At 41.9% G+C, this 20,665-nt stretch overlaps 1 protein-coding gene across 2 annotated transcripts in view; it reads left to right on the forward strand.

The window, feature by feature from the left end:
• spata20 (spermatogenesis associated 20) overlaps positions 1-20,665 on the forward strand; it is a 452,991-nt gene that overhangs the window by 268,069 nt on the left and 164,257 nt on the right. The window contains exon 16 of one of the 2 annotated variants that reach the window (XM_068057906.1): positions 1,121-1,237. The exons of the other annotated variant lie outside the window; for it this stretch is intronic. Within the exon in view, the coding sequence (XP_067914007.1) occupies positions 1,121-1,237 (117 nt within the window). The remainder of the gene's footprint in view (positions 1-1,120; positions 1,238-20,665) is intronic. 2 annotated transcript variants of the gene reach the window in all.

A 20,665-nucleotide genomic window follows, 5' to 3' on the forward strand; every position in this document is an offset into this window, starting at 1 on the left:
GGAGGGGGTGCAGAGGCGATTCACCAGGATGTTTCCTGGGATGGAACATTTAAACTATGAAGAGAGGGTGGATCGGCTTGGGTTGTTTTCGCTGGAGCAGAGAAGACTGAGGGGTGACCTGATCGAGGTGTACAGATTATGAGGGGCACGGGCAGGGTGGATAGGGAGCAGCTGTTCCCCTTCGTTGAAGGGTCAGTTACGAGGGGTCACAGGTTTAAGGTGAGGGGTGGGAAGTTTAAGGGGGATTTGAGGAAGAACGTTTTTACCCAGAGGGTGGTGACAGTCTGGAATGCCCTGCCTGGGAGGGTGGTAGAGGCGGGTTGCCTCACATCCTTTAAAAAGCACCTGGATGAGCACTTGGCACGTCATAACATTCAAGGCTATGGGCTAAGTGCTGGCAAATGGGATTAGGTAGACAGGTCAGGTGTCTTTAATGAATCGGTGCAGACTCGATGGGCCGAAGGGCCTCTTCTGCACTGTATTATTCTGTGATTCTGTGATGACTGTGAGGAATTTTTAGATTTGTCCTGAGCCTTAATTAGCATCCTTGATGATGTATTGATTTTGAACCCTTTATACATCTCTAGGATACCTTGCAAATGGTATCAAGGACATGATATTTAGACTTGGAGCCTCCAATGATGAGCAGTGTACAAACCTCAAAAGAATTGTTATAACTTTCCATCCTGTGGTATTTCTGCATCCACACTTTAACGTATGTATCACGTGGTCTCCTCCAGGGCTGCTCGAAGGTCCAAATGAAGCATTAGGGACCTATTGCAAGATTCCCACCATCAGAGAAAGATACCACAGTAAAAATAGGGCAAGGCACAGGAACTTCAATTTTAAATCCTTCCTTCTAGAATGTGCTTTCCTTATGGCAGTGCCAGAGGATAATCCTCTTAGTATTCTAAAAGCAGCATGTACACTGTGGGACAACAGATTACAGCAGAAACAACTGTACCTTCACTGGTACTCATTTATATCTAATGGACAGTTTATAATGTGCCGTGTGAACTGGATGTGACCTGTGTGATTCCAGCTCCACAGGGGCTAACGGTGTTGTCTGTCATTGAATCAATAATGGTCCATATAAGTACAGTCATCTCTGCACTTACAGATGTGTTTCTTGTTGATGGTGATGTCTGAGGGGAAGTCGAATGTGGCTCAGTTCCTCTGTGTTCTTCTGGAAGGTGATGGTTCCAAGCATTTCCTCACAAATGAAGGGCTTTGCCTGGTGGGTGGATAGCTTCTGTTTTCTTTGAATCTGAAGTTGGTTTGAAATAATTTTACTTTGGTGGATGTTGGTAATCTGCTTTATAATATCTGTGCTTCCATTAGGAAACTCCAATTCACCTTTTGCCCTGCACCTTCAAAATCATTCAAGCGCAGAATTGTTCCTGCACCTCCTGCCGCTGCTGTAGTTAATCTAATTAAGGCGTTTACGATAGTAAAAGAAGTTGTTATGATAGATAGAGAGCAACTGTTTCCTTTTGTGGAGGAGTCTAGATCAAGGGGGCATAACCTTAAAATTAGAGTGAAGCCATTCAATGGTGACACCAGAAAGCACTTCTTCACACAAAGGGGATTGAAAATCTGGAACACTGTCCCCCAAAAAAGCTGTTGAGGCAGGGGGTCAATTGAAAATTTCAAAACTGAGGTTGATTTTGTTAGGCAAGGGTATTGAGGGATATGGAACCAAGAGGGTGAATAGAGTTAAGATACAGATCATCCATGATTTAATTGAATGGCAGAACGAGCTTGAGGCACTGATTGATCATGTACCATTTACCCTACCCTGCTCTGTTCCTCTCTCCTGTTGTTTTCACTATAATTATTCTGCTATGTTTGTATAAACAAAATTTTTTTACAAATCAAATGCTGGAAATGTGACATAAAAACAGAAAAAAATACTCAAAAATCTCAGCAGGTCAGTCAGCTTCTGTGGGGAGAGAAACAGACTAGCCTATTGTTACTACCACGAGGTGAGGGGTGTGGGTGTTTCCCGCCTGACCACAGAAAGTGTGTTTTGTTATTAGGGTTGAACCCCTTTGTGTTTTATTTGTAAAATAAACAGACAGCGATAGGTTTTCTTTTAGGTTTAAAATAGAAAATTAATTATTTATTGATCAGTACACCTTAACCTGAAATTGTCGCAACCGCATCCACTCATGCATTCACTCACGCACGTGTGCATGCGCACATACATACACACGCACACATGAAGAGACAGATAGAGAAGAAAAGGAGTAAGCGGTTGTAAGTGGGGGCTAGGTTTCGGTGGGGGGGGGAGGGTCACGGTAAATCTGTTGAATTGTCTCGGAAGTCAAGTTCTTGTTGGTTGCAGGCCTGAGGTGTTTGTAGGTTTCTCTCTTGGTTGAAAGTTCAGTTGAGGACAGTGGATCACTTCTAATTCACTGCAGTGTAAGTATGGATGTAGAATTCTACAGCAGGGCACATTCCTTCTGCTTGATGGATTTCCCCCAGCTCCTTAGCTGGAAAAGGTGTTTGGTGATGCTTTCTGAGTGTTTCTCTCTCTCTCTCTCTCTCTCCAGGGCTGCCTTTTACGGTAAAAATTTGTTACATCTCGTCTCTGATGGGAGATGGGGCTTTCTACCCTGTAGCGACTGACAATGGCTCAGGATGTGGCTACTTCACATCTTCTTTGTCTCAGAGGAACCCATTCAATGTGGGAATGTTTCAGGATGGGTGCAATTGACACCTCTTAACTTTGAAGGTATTCCTTTGTCCCTGTCAGACAGCTTGAATATACAAAGGCCAGGTCTTTTACCTTCGGTGGCTATTTTGGAGCACATTGTACACTTTTTAAAGGAAAGGTCCATTCTTTTAAAAGACAAAGTCTATTTTTATAACACTTCACTTTTAATCCGTAATTTTTCATCGTCGCTTTCTTGTGCGCGTGACGCTGTGTTTTAAGTTCCATCGCTTCATCAGAACTGAAGACATGAAAGGTGAACAGACATTTTCAATAGGATAAGAGAAAAGTGGAAGGGAGAAAGAAAAATATGAGAGGATTTATCTGTCAGATCTCCTGTAAATTGTTTAAAAGAAGAATATGAGCGTGATAGATGACTGAGATTAACAATGAAAAGTGGCATGAACAATGTTAAAGAAACAAAGAACACAGGACTAACTAAAGTGTTGGGAGGCAACTGAAAGAAGATGGGAGACCTGAAAGTCTGTAGATCAAGTCAAAAAGAAGCAGCTTTTTAAAGTTTCAGCCAAGCCCCCCTCTCTCGCTGCTTTTTACTTCTCCGTTGTGTTCAATATGACACAGCATAGCTACATAACATTGCACCCTAGCTTCACTATCCTATAAAGCACAGTAGGACTGACAGGGAGTTACCACAGTTACAGAAAGCTGATGTAGTGTGTCTGCTCTATTGTCAAGTACCTGGTTCTTTCCTTGTCACTTGTCACCACTCTTAAAGATCCTGACTCCTTGCTTGAGCTCTGGACCCATGTGTACCAGATACCATCAGAAACCCCACTCAGAAGGCATTATTCATATATGGGCCCAGACAATGATTGTCAGGCTATTCAACCACTGGGGCCATCACAGCCAAGCCACATCCTGTCCTCACCTCTACACTTGCATATGCACACGTCCAGTCAGGGTTTGTTGGACAGCAGTGCCCCCATCTCTACCCTCAGGGGTACTGAAGACATTTGGCGCTTCTCCAGCAGCGTCCAGGCAGAGATCAGCTCACTCAGCATAACAGGGGCCGCATTCGAGATCTTTCTGAGCTGTTGCTCATTGAATAATAAACTCACTGAGCTTTGGGGAAACCTCACCTGAGATTTTTGAGGTAGTTTTTAACATTGACGCCTTCAGCAATAATAAATCTGTCAGCTGCATAAGTAAACCCAAAATAAAATAAATCACAATGGAGAATGATGTACCAACTAAAATCTGCCAGTTTGGTTCTGTGTTTGGTGAGCTCCATTTAAACAAGGCCTGGTATTTTCTGTCAGTATGTCTGACTGCCTTGTTCAAGGGCTAGTTTCAGGAATATGCTTTGCAAATGTTGAAAAATTCACGGTTCTGCTTGACTAAACAACAAGTATACTTTTCTTCTCCTGTTGTAATGTGAACTGGTCATAAACGTCAGAAAAATTTCAAGTAGCTTTACTGCTAACCAGGGACTGTGTACAGTCTGGGTTAATCTCACTCGTGGGAAAAATCGCCTTTTATGGCTGGATTGCTTCAGTGTGCCAGACTACATTTGTGAGAAAGCTGTTGGCGTTTATAGTATTTTTTGATTTAAAAAAAAAGACTTAATGTTAGTATATTGGAACAGGAGTTCCAACCTCTCCAGCCTGGTCTGCCATTCATTTAGATCATGCTGATCTATATCTCAACTCCATTTAGTCACCTTTGATCCCTATCCCTCACCTAACAAAAATTTATCGATCTCCAATTGTCCCTCAGCATCCACAGCCTTTTGGAAGAAAGTTCCAGATTTCCACTATCCAATGTGTGAACAACTGCTTCCTGAATCACATAGCTCTAATTTCAAGATTACTTCCCCTTGTTCTGTATTCCCCCAGCAGAGAAAATAGATTCTCTCTCTATCCTATTGGATCCTTTTAAACACCTCGATCAGGTCACCCTTCTATAATCTTCTGTACTCAAGGGAGTACACTTAAACCCCAGTATCATTCTGGTGAATTTGCTGCACCTATAATCACCTGCAGGTCCGCAGGACATATCAGAGTGCTTCTCAGCCAATTAACGACTTGATTGAAGTGTAGTCACTGTTGTGTGGGCAAAAGAGGCAGCCAAATGCAAAGCAAGGTCCCACAAACAGCAAATGAACAACCAGATAATCTGTTTTATGATGGTGGTGCGTGAGGAAGCAATGTTGAGGCTCCAGTAGGTTTGTTTATATGTATCTGAGAATGCTGAGAATGAGTCTCGGCCAAACACCGTATCCAAAAAGCACCAATTGATTAGAAGATGCACTTCTGGCTCAGAAGGTGCGTGGGCTTCACTGCTAGGCGTTATTTCAAGAAGGCTTCAGGATCAAACCCAGGTTGAGTTAGTTACTCTTAACCAGTGTCACTAAAGAACACTGCAATTGACCACTGTGCCTCTGGGGCTTAAGGGGGAAAAGAAAATCAATGCGGTGAGTATGTGGAACTACCACAGAGAGTGGTTGAGGCAAATAACATAGATGCATTTAAGGGGATATACATGAGGGAGAAAGGAGTAGAAGGATACGTTGATATGGTGAGATGAAATAAGGTGGAAGGGGACGTCTGTAGCAGAAACACTGGCCTAGACCAGTTGGCCCAAATAGCCTGTTCCTATGCTTTTATATATATCAGGGTTCCTGCCTTCACAGCACCATCCGGTGACCCGAACTGAAATGTGTGTGTGACGTCAGGTGAGTGCAGGATTAGGGCTTGGCAGTGATGCTCCCTATGACTGAAACTTGCCACATAAAGTGGGGAATTTTATGGAGGCGTCGGGTGTCTTGGCCGCCAGCTGGAGAGCTGGCAAGAGACCCACACAGCCTCTTCCCGGGAAGGCATGCCAGATTAGTAGCCAGTCAACAGGCCACCAGTGGGCCATCCCCAGGATCAGGACCCTGGGAGCTGCCGGCCAATCCAAGGAGGGGATGGCTACTGTGTGAAATATGCCCACTGGAGGCCCAGGATCATGGAACCATCCAGGCAAAGGTGAGTGATGGCGGGAGGGGTTTCATCGGGTAAGGGTTGTGGGCGAGGGGGTTTAGGGGGTCATCAGCAAGACGGGGCTGACTCGCAATGGGCCCCTCCCACTTCCCTTTGCTGGGTTCCTCAATCAGGCACTGAATGCCTCTGAACAAGGGACTGTCCACTGAGAGCCGGCAAGCAACCTGCACAGGTTTGCATGTCATCCTCCCCACGTGGCGGCAGGCCCGCCTGTTGCTGGGTTAATACCAGTGGGAAGAGGCCCTTAATTGAGCATTGCCAACTTATGGACCTCAATTGGCAGCGCGGCAGGAAGGCTGTCCACAGGCTTTCTCACCACAGACATAATTGGGGTGGAGGCGGGAAGTGGCGGGGTCCCCCCCCACCACCATACTGCCTAATTAAATGCCCTCCCCGCCTCCAAACACATCACGGGGAGAGCATAAAATACCGCCCAAAGAGTGGCCTTATGGGTGAGGTACCAGAACAGTTGGGCAGTGTGTCTGTACAGCAGATTGACATCAAGAGAGAAAGAGATAAAATTGCATAATGAGGAAAAGGTCAGAGTAACACTCCTCCTGAAAAATTATAGCACGCTCCCATCTCCAAATCCAGCTGCAGCGTTCTGATTTGATCAGTGGGTGATATTTGACCTACTAAGCATCAGCAATGATTGCCCAGTGAAGCTGGTACAGGTGCAAGCCTGACATCACTTCATTTATCAGTGCAACCTATTTACTTACTGAGCCACAGCAATTAATCTTTGAACACTGACAGAGATAAAGTAATATAAAAGTATGTCCTGTCATATCAGCAGGTAAACAACTGAGTGATTAGCTTGTTTGATATATATTTTGGTGTCATTTTGGGGCTCTTTTGAGGATATCCATATTTTAAAAGCTTTTTACATCGCTGGATATAGAAGCATTCATTATTCATTATCTGCTTGTTATAAATTGATCATTCCATGAAGAATAGGTGCATTTTACAGTGTTTGATATGTTTCACCAGCTTCCCAATTCACACCCCTCCCTTGAAGGCTTATTCCAGGAGAACCTTTGCCTAACTGGTCATTCTTTGTATGCGAGGCTGGACAGCAATTGTCAGCAGGATATTCAGTTGTGGGAAGTGACACATCTGAGCCCAATCTTGTTTATGCTCCCCATCCACATCTGTGCATAGATTCAATGCTTAGTGATCAGCAGTGGGAACCCTGGCTTATAACCTAGGAGCACCAAGGCCATGTATAGCAGTCTGCTGAGATGGACTAACAGCACAAAGCAGGGTTGGGCTCGAGTCCTTGTTCATCTATCTGTCTCTTCTTGACTCAGTTGGTAGAATTCCTTTTTGCCTCTGAGCTGGAAGGTTGTGGGTTTCTGCCCCACTCTGGGATTTGAGCACATGATCTGCGTAGGCACTTCAGCGCAGGACTTAGGGAGTGCTGCATTATTTATTTAGAGATACAGCACTGAAACAAGCCCTTCGGCCCATCAATTCTCTGCTGACCAATAACCACCCATTTATACTAATCCTACATTAATCCCATATTTCTACCACATCCACACCTTCCCTCAATTCTCCTACCACCTACCTACACTAGGGGCAATTTACAATGGCCAATTTACCTATCAACCTGCAAGTCTTTGGCTGTGGGAGGAAACTGGAGCACCCGGCGGAAACACACGCGGTCACAGGGAGAACTTGCAAACTCCACACAGGCAGTACCCAGAATTGAACCTGGCTCACTGGAGCTGTGAGGCTGCGGTGCTAACCATTGCGCCACTGTGCCACCCTAATTGTTGGAACCCTTGCTTTGAGTGCAGTGTTAAACTGAGGCCCCATCTGCCTGCCTGTTCAAGTGGATATAAATGATCCCATGGCACTACTCAAAGAAGAACAGTGTTTTCTCCTCCCAGGAGATGCATGAAGAGCCACCTCCTGTGTGAAGACTCCACTGGAGATGGAAGACAAGCAGCAGTGGTCCTCAAAGTCAGATGTGTTTGGTCTGGCCAATCATGGAGCAACATTGAAAGCAACTGTGAAGGAACCCATTGTTAAATTCCAGAAAGCTTGTTATGGAAGGATAATGCTGGAGTATATATTTACTCAGTTTCACATTTATTGTGCAGAGTAAAAGGTCTACAAACATGTGGTTCCTCACTCAAAACCCTTCACCAGTCTCGAAGAGTGTTTATAAATTTCCAACTAAGACCCCAGTTAACACCCTTCACCTGCATAAAATCAAACCATTGACACGCAAATTAACAGGATAACACCCATTGCCCCAATCTTTGCCTCTTCCCTCCTGCTGAAGGAAGGTGATTGACAACAGCAGGTAACTGCACTGGGTGAGATGGAAATCAGGTTAATAAAATCAACTGATACCTTTTAACAAGAGAGCACATTTCCTCCATAACAGTACTCAGGGTAGATGGCATATGGCCTTTGAATTATACGTCACGTAGATACAAATGATAACTTTATCCGGACATGCCTTGATATTACAATTCCCATCCTTGTGTTCAAATCCCTCCATGGCCTTATTCCTCACAAGCTCTGCATCTTCCTCCAGCCCTATAAGCCTCCTGAGAGTTTTGCAGTGCTCCAACTCTGACCTCTTACACAAAAAACAATTTTCATAGCTCCATCATAGGCAGTCGTGTTTTCAACTGTCTAGGCCCTAAACTCAGCAATTCTCTTCCTAACCCTCTTTGACTTGTTATCTCTCCCCTTAAGATGTTCCTTAAGACCTACCTCTTTGATCAAGCTTTTGGTCACTTTTCCTAATATCTTTTTATGTGGCTTGGTGTCAAAATTTGTCTGATATTTTTCCTTACGAAGCACCCTGGGACATATTACAATGTAAATGTAAGTTGTTGTTGTTTGGTATTGCGAATGAATTCTTCCAGTTATTTGTTCAGTAAATCACAGTGGATTCCAGATGGTAGGCAAGGCCATCTGCCTGTTGTGCACCCTGGTAATATCAGATAAAGACATTATTAGCAAAATAGGGATGGGCGAGATGTTAAGCGGTTCCTCTTATGCCAGAGAATAGTGAGCCTCTGGAATGTGTTGCTGAATTATGGGGTGGGTACAGACTTTTGCTCCTGCCTTCAAGAGGGAGCTGAACTGGGTATTTTGACCGGCAGCGTTCGGATCACATAAAAGGTAAATAGATTAACTGGTAATGTAAGCATGGTCAATGTGGTCTCCAGACTAGTTTTGATGGTCTGAGGGAGCAAGAGAGGAACTTTCCAGATTTCTTTTGTGCATTAGTTAGTCCCTAGGTTTTTCTGGAGTTCTTTTGCCTCCCCCAGGAGATTGCGTGCCTGAGGGAGGGGTTGGTCGTTGGGTTGGGGTTAGGAACTGTCTACTCAGGGTGTTCCAGGCATCATGAGTGTGGGGCATGTTTGATGGACCAGCTGGCTTTTACTTTGTCCATTATTTTCATATGTTCCTATTTACTGAGTCTGACAGTATGAGGGAACCAGACAAAGGTACTCCTCCAAGCTTACCTCTCCCAAATCGAGGAAGACAGATGACCCCTTTCTCTCACTCTCAAGCAGTATATATAAAACAAAGCTTGTCAGCCAAAAGACAGTAACTCTTCCATCTCTTCACCCTCAACCTCTCTCCATCACCATCATTCTCATTTCTCTCTTTTATTAATGTTACTCTGGAACCTGTTTTCCGATCAACTGCTTGTACAAAGGTTTGGCAGATATTTTCCGTACTAAAATGCTTATCACTGTGCTATAATTTTCCTCAGATGATTTCTGTATTTTGGTGACCTGCATAGTTTCTAATGTAATACCTCAAAATAGACAAAAAGTCAATCAACCACTCACTCATCACTTAAGCACACACATATACACACTGTTCCACAAACACTGTCCATGTCTTTACTATATTAAATTCAAGACTCAGGTTGGAGAAAGTGTAAAGAGATTTACTAGAATAGTACCAAGGATGAGGAACTTCAGTTATTTGGAGAGACTAGAGAAACTGGGATTGTTCTTCTTACAGCAGAGAAGGTTAAAGGTAAATCTTGATAGTGATCACAATTATGAGGAGTTTTGGTAGAGTAAATAAGGAGAAACTGTTTTCACTAGTGGGAAGTTTGGTATACAGCGGATATATATATTGAAAATAATTGCTAAGAGAATCAGAAGAGCTATGAGATTTTTTTTGTGCAGCAAGTTGTGATGATCTGGAATGCACTACCTGAAAAGGTGGTAGGGACATATTCAATCATAGCATTCAAAAGGGAATTGGAAACACAATTAGGAAGGAAAAGCTTATAGGGCTATGTGGAAGGAGCAGGAGAGTGGGACTTATTGAATAGCTGCTTTAAAGAGTCGGCATTGATACAATGGGCCGAATTGCCGCATTAGGAACATTGGAACAAGCGGAGGCCATGCAGTTCCTCGAGCCTGTTCTGCCATTCAGTGTGACTATGGCTGATCGGTATTCTAACTCCATGTGCCAGCGTTGGCTCCAGATCTTTTAATACCCTTGGACAGGAAAAGTTTATTGATCTCACTGTTGGTGACATCACGTTCATGCTCAACGTGCGGGGAAATCCCGACATCCAGGTTTCCCCACAACTTTTGGATGCACCCCCTGCTTTTGGTGGATCAGTTAGGTAAAACATCGGCCCAAAGACATGCATTTATAAAGCACTTTTTAGGGTCTTGGGACATCTCAAAGCACTTTACAGCCACCGAAGTACTTTTGAAGTATGGTCACTGTTGTAATGTAGGAAAACGATGTAGCCAATTTGCACACAGCAGCATCCCATAAACAGGAATGAAATAATGGCCAGGCAATCTCTTATAGCAATATTAGTTGAAGGTTAAATATTGGCCAGGACACTGAGGAGAATTCCCCAGCTCTTCTTTGAGATAGTGCCATGGGATATTTTATGTCCACCAGATTGGGCAGACGGGACTCGATACAATCTCTCATCTGAAGGATGTGGCAAACGGGAGTAGAGCCTCACAAAATTGCTACTGAACCTGAAGCCGAGTCTCATGCTTGTAAGCCACTTACATTTCCCCATCCCCCAACATCCCCCATCAGCATTGCAATTTGTATTTTGCTGATCATATCATACTTTTATCAGATTGAAAAGTTATAAAATAAATTTTCCTTTGATAAAATCTGATTGTAATTATTTTTCTGGTATCAATGAGCAGTGGACCAGCTGTGATTGCACAGTGGTGTTTGAACAGCTCCTGGATCTTTTTGTGTCAGTCCTCTCCATCACTATGAGATACCTGAGCTGTCCTCAGTGTGCCATATCCTCCACTTATCATCAATCATTCTGCATGTCTTCATTAAAGTCCGTGTGCTGTCAGGATGCTGCAGCGATGCTAATATCCACTCCACAGCTGCGTTCAGCACACTCTGTCAGACAGAAGCTAGGCTCTGCCTGTGCGCCTGATACATCTTGACCCAGAAAGGGGCCTTCAGTTTGTTACCATATCCAGTTAAGCCGCAGCCTGCGGTTGTTCATCAGTAAATAATGCCACTGTCGTTGCCGTACAAGGACATGATACTTCTGTCAAATTACACGATCTTCATAGCCATGCTGATGAATATAATCCTGTTTTAAGGTCTGTCTCACAAAATCATGTGTATTAAAGCTCTAAACCAAATTGTTATTGTGTTAAAGTGGAGGAGATAAAGAGAGAATTACACATCCCAGGGAGGGGATTACAAGAGACACAAGGATTCTGAGAGCTCCTGGAAGACCACTGGTCTCAAATACAACTTGCATTTATATAGCGGCCTTAATGCAGTAAAATGTCCCAAGATGCTTTGCAGGAGCATTATCAAGAAAAATTTGGTACAGAGCCAAAGAAAGAAACATTAGGACAGGTGATCAAAAACTTATCAAAGAGGTAGATTTTAAGGAGCATCTGAAAGGGAGAAAGAGAAGCAGAGAAGTTTAGGGAGAGCTTATGGCCTAGGCAGCTGAAGGCACGTTCACCAAGGGTGGGGTGATGGAAATCGTGGATGCACATGAGGCCAAAATTGGAGGAACAATTATATGCACACAGATTAGTGCCCACATAAGGACTTGCCGTCTATTAATAGTGTTACGACCAACCCCTCCAGTCAAAGCCCCCAATCAAAATATACGATTCTGACTGCCGTGGGAGAAACGCACTGTCCCTCCACAGATCGCCTAACATATCACTTTAAACTTTCCAAATTAAAGACCCAGCCAAATTGTACTCTCTATTAACCCCTAAATGAGGCTAACCAAACCAGGTGCCTTTAAATCAACAAATTAACTGTTTAATTAGAAAAACTAAATTCTTAAACACTACGAAGATAACAGCAACATTTAAAATAGAAAAAATTAGAGTCCTTGCAGATTTACGCTCCTGCCGGATGTGAAACAGTCCAAGGTTGCTTGAAGTCCTCACAGCCGTCCAATGGGGAAAAAAGGCTCTTCAACAATGGAACAGTAAAAGGCTCTTCAACAGTAGAGCAGTCTGTCATCTAATCCAGAAGTTGAAATTGTTGCTTTCCTTCTCCAGCGATGAATTTCTACAATTAAAAACTTGCAAACAATTTTTAATGAATGAATTTGGCTTTAAAATTTTGAGGGATGAAAGATTGTCACAGTCTAACTTCTCTTCCTTCAGTTTAAATTCTCAGAGATCTCTGTTTTGGCTTGACTTTTTAGAACTTTGAGAGAGAATACTAAATAAACAGACTAAATTCTCATCAGTTTAAATGTTTTGTTTCTCCTTTCAGTGGCTAACACACAGCTGTCTGTCTGTTTCCTCTGTTAGAACAAGCTGTTGTCATTATAAGCCAGTTCAAAAGTAAATTGTAACAAACGTATCTCTCGATGCTCAGTCCAAGTGGCTGTATCCAAGGCAACGGGAATGCACCCTTTGAATCGCAGTCTCCTAATGGCTGTATCCCGGGGCAACGAAAATGCATTCTTTGACTCAGCTTCTGGAGCCTGCTGCCTTAAAGCAGTACGGCTCCTTTTCCAAGCCTTAAAGGCACACCGCATTCTTCCTGAAAAAAAATCTACAGGACAGGAGCATTCAGTTGATATTAATTTTGCATCCTGTCCAGTGACGTGACATATCTCTGCATAAGTGGCTTAGAAACTTAAACTGTTAAAAGGATTTGATTTGGGTAGGTACAGAGGAACTATTTTCACTGGTGGATGAATTAAGAACATGGGAGCATAATGTTAACATGAAATTCAGGTCGTTTGAGAGTTAAATTAGGAAGCATTTTTTCACACAAAGGGTAGTAGCAATTTGGAATTGTCTTCCCCAAAAGTCTGGAAGACAGTTGAAGTTTTCAAGACTGAGATTGATAGATTTGTGGTAGGTGAGGGGATCAAAGGATATGGAGCAAAGACGGGCAAATGGTGTTGAAGTACAGATCAGCGATATTATATCCTTCATATAATGGATGTTCAGAACTGCACACAGTAACCCGACTGTGGCCTAACAAATTCAGAGTCACTTCTCCAGTATTATATTCATGCCTCTATGTATTAAAACTAGTATTCTTACCTTTGCTATCGACAATGCCAACTGTAAAGATCTATGTACCACTCGCTCTACATCTCTCTGTTCCTCCACTCAATTAAAAATCTCATAATTTTTGGGTAGGTTTTTTTTACTGTTTTCCCTCAAAGTGCACTAATTCACATTTTTCTGCACTGAACTGCATCTGTCACGATTTAGCTGAAGGAATTTCTGGTCCTGAGTATATTTAACCTATTATGTTGTCCAGATGGAATATGATACAATGACTGCAAAGTGTTAATTGTGTATTAATTTTGTTTAATTATATGTAGGTAGTTGGCATTAACTGGGAATTCACTTGTGCCCCTATAAATAGACACAAACTGCAATTGTGGTTGTTGGGTTAGGAGGCATCTTCCTGTAACGTGTAACTCTAAATAAATGTTTATAACAGTGTGTAAAGATTGGTTCCAGTTCTATCCTTCACCAACTGGCTTTCTGGAATATAATATAGTAGCAGAGGACAGCTGCTGAAAGGTAAAGGTTGGAAACTAAGAACAAACGTTTTCAGAAAGAAAGCTATAATTTTAGTGGGCATTGTAAAAAATGGCAGAAAGCAAGTGTAAATTGTTGGGGTGTAATTACCTTCCAATGTTCTGAGTCTGAACCATATAACCAGTGGAAGAATGAAGTGAATATGTGGACACTGGAACTTGCCAAAGAGGGAACAAGGTATGGCCTTGGCGTTGTTGCTTCCTACCAGAAGTAAAATCAGAAGTATTTTGTGAGCTGGATGCCTGTCAGTTGGATGGTGATAAAGGTTTAGACCATCTACTAGAGTTGTTAGATGAAATCTACAAGAAAGATAATCTGTTAAAGGCCTACGGGGCATGGTTAGACTTTGATATATTTCAGAAAAATAGATGGTCATTCCATGGAAGAATATATCATGGATTTGAACAGATTGTACAAATGATTGATGAGATCCAATTTGGGATCATTGGATCAGTACTACTGTTTAAATTGCTGGATTGTTACCTCTTTCTTAACTTCGGAGACCAAGAATTACGATTAACACAATCTCAAACTAAATCCAACACCTTCAGTGAGAATTTTAAACAAAACAGTTTCAATTAAATCATACAGTTACCCCTCATGTGGTCAATCTGAGATGACTGTAGGTCACTTAGGAGTGATCTTTGAACGAGATCTTGGTTCACTGGGACTCTTCTAATCGATACATATCTTCTGTCTTTTTTCTTGAGCATTGTCATGAAGGACTTTTTTTTACAAACAGAATACAGTTTTTGAAAAAGCTGATGCATGATCCTCTTCTGGATGCGAATTGGTTAGGTGGGTACATAATCAGCTGTTGGTTGGTTAGCGTATTCCCAAATTGTCTTCCATTGACTTAGCCATGTCCAGACTTCTTCCTGTCCTGCTATGATTACCTGTCTGGTTTTGATCAGTCTGTGATGATTAACTGTTCTATTCGATTTAAATTGCCCTATTCGGTGTAAATTGTTCCCTTCAATTCAGATTTCTCTCTCCAATTCAGCATGTATCACTGTACTGCACCCGTCCTGTTTCTACATACCAAGCGCTGCTCTGAGCTCATAGCCAGGCTGTTAACCCTTTTCTTATAGGTGTCTTATATGGACAGGCCACTGGTTTTAACTAGTGATCAGTTCTTGGAGAGGAAGACCCTGTTGGATCAGATATCCACTGCCTTGGAAAAAATTCCTGGGAAACATTGATTTCCTTCTGCCTACATGGAACAAATGGGACATTTCACGGTGATGCAAAGAATAGAGGACTCAATGATTTCCAGGTCTCAAAGTGGTCCAGATTTTAAACGTCAATACAGTGGAAGAATTAAAGACAGGCAGAATAAGGATGTAACCACCTTTAGCAGATCTGATAGTTACAGCAGAAGAAAGTATTAGAACAGCAATAACAGGTCAATGAATCCCAGGAAGGTCCAAGGAACAGTTAACAGCTGCTTCAGTTGAACTTCCCAAAGCGAAGAGGCAGGGCCCTCGAAATGGCTCATGACAAAGAAAATTCTGAGGAAGGGGATGAAAATAAAGGTGCATCCAAACAAATTACACCGGCACAAGGAATTTTAGTCCTGTGATGAATGTGTTAGTGAGATTCGTATAACTGTGCAGTGCTGGATAGTGCTTGTACATCAACAGAATGTGGAACAGATTGCATAAAATGTTATGCACTCAGTAGTGAAGATCAACACAGGGTTAAGGAATATAAAAATACTACTTGCTTTTGTTTTGTTGATGACAGCACTTTGAGGTCACTAAAGAGAGATGTAATTCCATGTAAAATAGCTGGAATATGTCATTTTATAAGTACTCATATAATTTCTAGTGAGATGCCTATGCTGTTGAGTAAACCTTCTATGAAAAGGCATAAATTAAACTTGACGTGGAGCATGATAATGCAATTATGTTTGGAAAATCTGGATTTGCAGTTAACCCAGTCAGGACATTATTGTATTATTGTGAACCTGTGGAATTCTCTACTACGGAAAGCAGTTGAGGCCAAATCATTAAATATATTCAAGAAAGAGTTAGATATAGTTCTTAGTGCTAAAGGGATCAAGGGATACGGGGAGAAAGCGGGAACAGGGTACTGAGTTTGGATGATCAGCCATGATTGTATTGAATGGGACTCGAAGGGCCGAATGGCCTACTCCTGCTCCTATTTTTCTATGTTGCTATGTATCCCCTTAACAAAACCTGATGTTTCTCATCAGAGTGTAAGACAAGTATTAATGGCCAGGTGATAAGAATCAAAGAGAAAAAAGACAAATTGTCTTAAAATTACAAAGGCAGTTTGCTCACCTTATTTATCAAAGGTTAAAAATCCTGCTGAAAAATGCAGGTATGGTTAATGAAGGGTACATACAGCAGGCTAATGGAACAGATTAGTGGGAAGTGTGAAATCTGTAAAAAGTATCAAAGGACGTCGCCACATCCTATTATAAGCCTTCCATTGGCATGTGACTTTAACAAAGTAGTTACCATGGATCTAAAGGAATGGGACAAAGACAGAAATATTTTATGCTACTTATTGTAGACCTGGTAACCAGATTTAGTCTTTCTACAATAATACACAGTAAAGCCAAAAAAGTTAGTAGAGACAAAATCATGGAGAAATGGATAGAGACCGGTCTTGGAGCACCAATGAGGTTTCTGACTGATAATGGAGGGGAATTTGCCAATGACGAGTGCAGAGTGTGAGGACCAAGGCAGGAGGAGTGCATTGTCTTTCTCTAGTTCCACTTCCCCACAGCTCACAACATATATTTAAATGTTTACCCAGTTACTGATGGGGCCAAATTTATACTCTATTTTTATTTCAGAATAAAATACATTAACCAGGTTTCTTTATTAAAGGACAAAATTATTAATTGATTATAAAACAAGACTTATGCACTAAAGATGCAAAGCATTAAGACACATTGAAATACGAAAGTTCCCTTTTTAAAATTAGCACACACACACACACACACACACCAGTTAAAGAAAAAATAAAGTTTACTCTGCAGAAATCTTTAAAAAAAAAGACCAAAAAAAACTTTGGCCAAATACTTGTAAATTCCTGAAGGAAAAGGAGAAGATATGAAATGATAGCAGTTGTCCCTTTATTTTGGCATCCCAAATACGTCTGGACAGCTGCCACTGGGATCTTTCTGGAGCAGTTCTTTTCAGGCGGTGTTGAAAATTAATCTAGCAGGCTTTCCAGGAGAAATGCAGCATCAGGCGTTTCAGCTATCATACACAGGATTTTCGGGGTTTCTCAGAGAGGTGGAGAAAATATGAATTCACCAGCTCTTAAGAAGGGTCACTGACTTGAAACCAACTCTGCTTCTCTCTCTACAGATGCTGCCAGACCTGCTGAGTATTTCCAGCATTTCTTGTTTTTATTTCAGATTTCCAGCATCTGCAGTATTTTGCTTTTATTTTGGAGAAAATATGAGTTGGGTGTTTCTCTCTTAGCAGGCTGACCCCCAACTGACTCAAAGCAATCTTCAAAAATGAAACCAACTCTTGACAACCATAAATCTTGACATGTTACTTCTCTGTAAAGAACTCCCATAATCAGAAGGCACCTGCTGTTTACGAACATATGAATTAGGAGCAGGAGTAAGCCACTCGACCCCTCGAGCCTGCCTTGCCATTCAATAAGTCCATGGCTGAACTGGTTACTCCACATTTATACCTACTCCCGATAACCTTCCACCCCCTTCCTTATCAAGAATCTATCTACCTCTGCCTTAAAAATATTCAAAGATTCTGCTTCCACTGCTTTTTGAGGAAGAGTTCCAAAGACTCACGCTCCTCTGAGAGAAAAAATTTCTCCTCATCTCTGTCTTAAATGGGCGACCCCTTATTTTTAAACAGTGACCCCTAGTTTGAGATTCTCCCACAATATCCATATCCACCTTGTCAAGATCTCTCAGGATCTTATATGTTTCAATCAAGTCACCTCTTACTGTTCTCAATTCCAGCGGATACAAGCCTAGCCTGTCCAATCTTTCCTCGTAAGACAGGCTACCCATTCCAGGTATTAGTCGAGTAAACCTTCTCTGTACTGCCTCCAACACATTTACATCCTTCCTTAAATAAGGAGACCAGTACTGTACACAGCACTCCAGATGCCAATGCCCTGTATAGCTGAAGCATAACCTCCCTACTTTTGTATTTAATTCCCCTCGCGATAAATGATAACATTCTATTAGCTTTCCTAATTACGTGCTGTACCTGCATACTAACCTTTTGTGATTTGTGCAGTAGGATATGAATCCTATTAGGACAGTTACTTAACTGAAGACATGTGACATCCAGTAAATGTTGTTTTTAAACAGAAAGCTCAAGTCATTCCAGTGACGTTTTTTATTAAATGTCCAGTATCTATAGAATCACTTCAGTCCTCCAAATGAATCCATCTCTACAATCATCAACCGTGAGTCCTCAAAAAATATTTAAAAATAGAAGCACTTTCATAACAACTCCATCCTTGGAGGAATGAAACCCTATTTTTAAATGCGTTTCATTACAAAGTGTGGAAAAAAACAGAAGGTGAAAAATATTAAAATGCATTTGCATATTCATTCTCATTCATTCTTTACCTGTAACCAAAACAGTTCTATTTTGTATCATCTTTGTACTCAGATAACTCAAAGCAGGGTTAAACTCTCGACAAAGCATCAGCAATTTGCCGCAATGTGTATAATCTTTAAGTGATAGAGCTGCAATAGGAAACTCCATCGAAATAGTCTGGTATTTTGGTTTTTGAATTTTTCCACAAAGGCTAAGGGGTTATCATCTGTATATACCAGTGTCTGCCTGTAATCGTGGTGGACATAATGCTTAAGGGCTAATAGTAAGCCCAGGGTTTCTTTTTCCACGGTTCAGTATCTCTTTTGGTGTCGATTTAGCTTTTTGGAAAAGTATCCCACTGGCCGTTCTATGCCTGATTCATCTTGTAACAGGACTGCACCAACCCCCAGGTCACTAGCATCAATTATACCTTGAAGGACTTAGTGAAATTTGGGGCAGCCAACACTGGTTTATTGATCATAATGGCTTTCAGCCTCTCAAAAGATGCTTGGCATTCTCCTAACCACACTACCTTGGCTTTCTTTTTTTGTAGCAAATCCATCAGTGGAGCAGCTATAGTATTAAAATTTGGTACAAACTTGTGGTAGAAACTACACATCCCCAAGAACCTCCTGATTTCCCATTTAGGGGCAGGGAAATTCATCATTGTTTGTACTTTTGCTGTTCTGGGCAACACTTGTCTTTGCCCCGTACTATATGCCCTAAGTAGGTTACCCGCACTTTTGCAAATTCATATTTGGGAAGGTTTATCACCAAATCAGCCGACTGTAATTTTCTGAATAGAGCTTCTAGTTGTTCCAAGTGGTCCTTCCAAGTGTCACTGTATACCAGCACATCATCAAGGTAAACCACACAGTTAGGAACACTGGCTACCACTTGGTTCATTAGTCGATAGAAAGTGGCTGGGGCATAACTCGGCATTGGAAAAGACCATCTGGTGTGACAAAGACCAATATTTCTTTAGCTTGGGGTGTTAAAGGAACCTGCCAGTATCTCCTTAACAAATCTATTTTGGTAAGAAATGTAGCGCTGCCAAGTCTGTCATTGCAGTCTTCCAAGCGAGGAATTGGGTAGGAGTCTGCCTTTGTTACTGCATTAACCTTTCTGTAGTCTATTCAAAATCTAGTTGAACCTTCGGGTTAGGCCATAAGACGACTGGGGAACTCCAGTTGCTTTGACTGGGTTCAATTAGGTTGTTTTCCATCATGTATTGGATTTCTGCTTTCACCTGGGCCTGTTTCTCTGGGCGTAAGCGATAGGATGCTGTTTTATAGGAGAGGATTCTCCTACATCAATATCATGTGTGGCTAAGGTTGTACATCCTGGTTTATCCCTACAGACTTCTTTAAATGCTGTGAGTGGCCTTGTTTGGTGGTCTTGTTCTAAATATGAAAGCATCATGTCTAATCTCCCTAACAATTCAGTATTAGCTAACCGGATAGTAGGAGGTTCAATTTTAGAATTGTCTAGGCCTCCTTCTGCCTCATGCTCACTATCCCCTTTATCCTTCACTGTCCCTACTACCTGACATACCTGTGCTTGCTTATCCTCCACCCGATGGAAGATTCGTCCCTCTGTTCTAAAAACTTTTCTTTGATTAGTTTTAGAGGACCTCTTACCTCATGTCCACAAACCAATTCAAAAGGACTAAAACTAGTAGACTCATTAGGTGAATCCCGAGTGACAAACAAAAGAAATTCCAGCCCTTTATCCCAATCATGGGGATATTCATGACAATGTGCCCTGATCATAATTTTGAGGGTCTGATGATACTGTTCTAAAGCCCCTTGTGTCTGTGGGTGGTATGCTGAGGAATTTAACTATGTTATACCCAGATTACTCATAACTTCCTTGAAAATTTTAGACATAAAATTGGAACCTTGATCTAACTGAATCACAGTCAATAATCCATATCAAGTGAAAAACTGGGTGAACTTCCCTACCACTACCTTAGCAGAACCTGTTCTCAAGGGAATGGCCTCTGGGAACTGAGTAGCCATATCCATAATAGTGAGTATATATTGATGTCCCGTTTTTGTTTTCGGTAAAGGTCCCATGCAGTCTACCAACACCCTACCAAATGGTTCCCCAATAACTAGTATGAGAATTAGAGGTGCCGGTTTTATGGCAGATTGCGATTTTCCCACAATCTGGCATGTGTGGCATGTTTTACAAAACTGCACCACGTCCTGGTAAAGACCTGGCCAGTACAAATGTCGACTTATACATGATTAGGTCCTCCGGATCCCCACATATCCCACTATCGGAATTTCATAGACTATCCTTAATATTCCCCAGCAATACTTGGGT

The sequence above is a fragment of the Heterodontus francisci genome, chromosome 26 (assembly GCF_036365525.1).
Source record: "Heterodontus francisci isolate sHetFra1 chromosome 26, sHetFra1.hap1, whole genome shotgun sequence".
NCBI classification, from domain to species: domain Eukaryota; kingdom Metazoa; phylum Chordata; class Chondrichthyes; order Heterodontiformes; family Heterodontidae; genus Heterodontus; species Heterodontus francisci.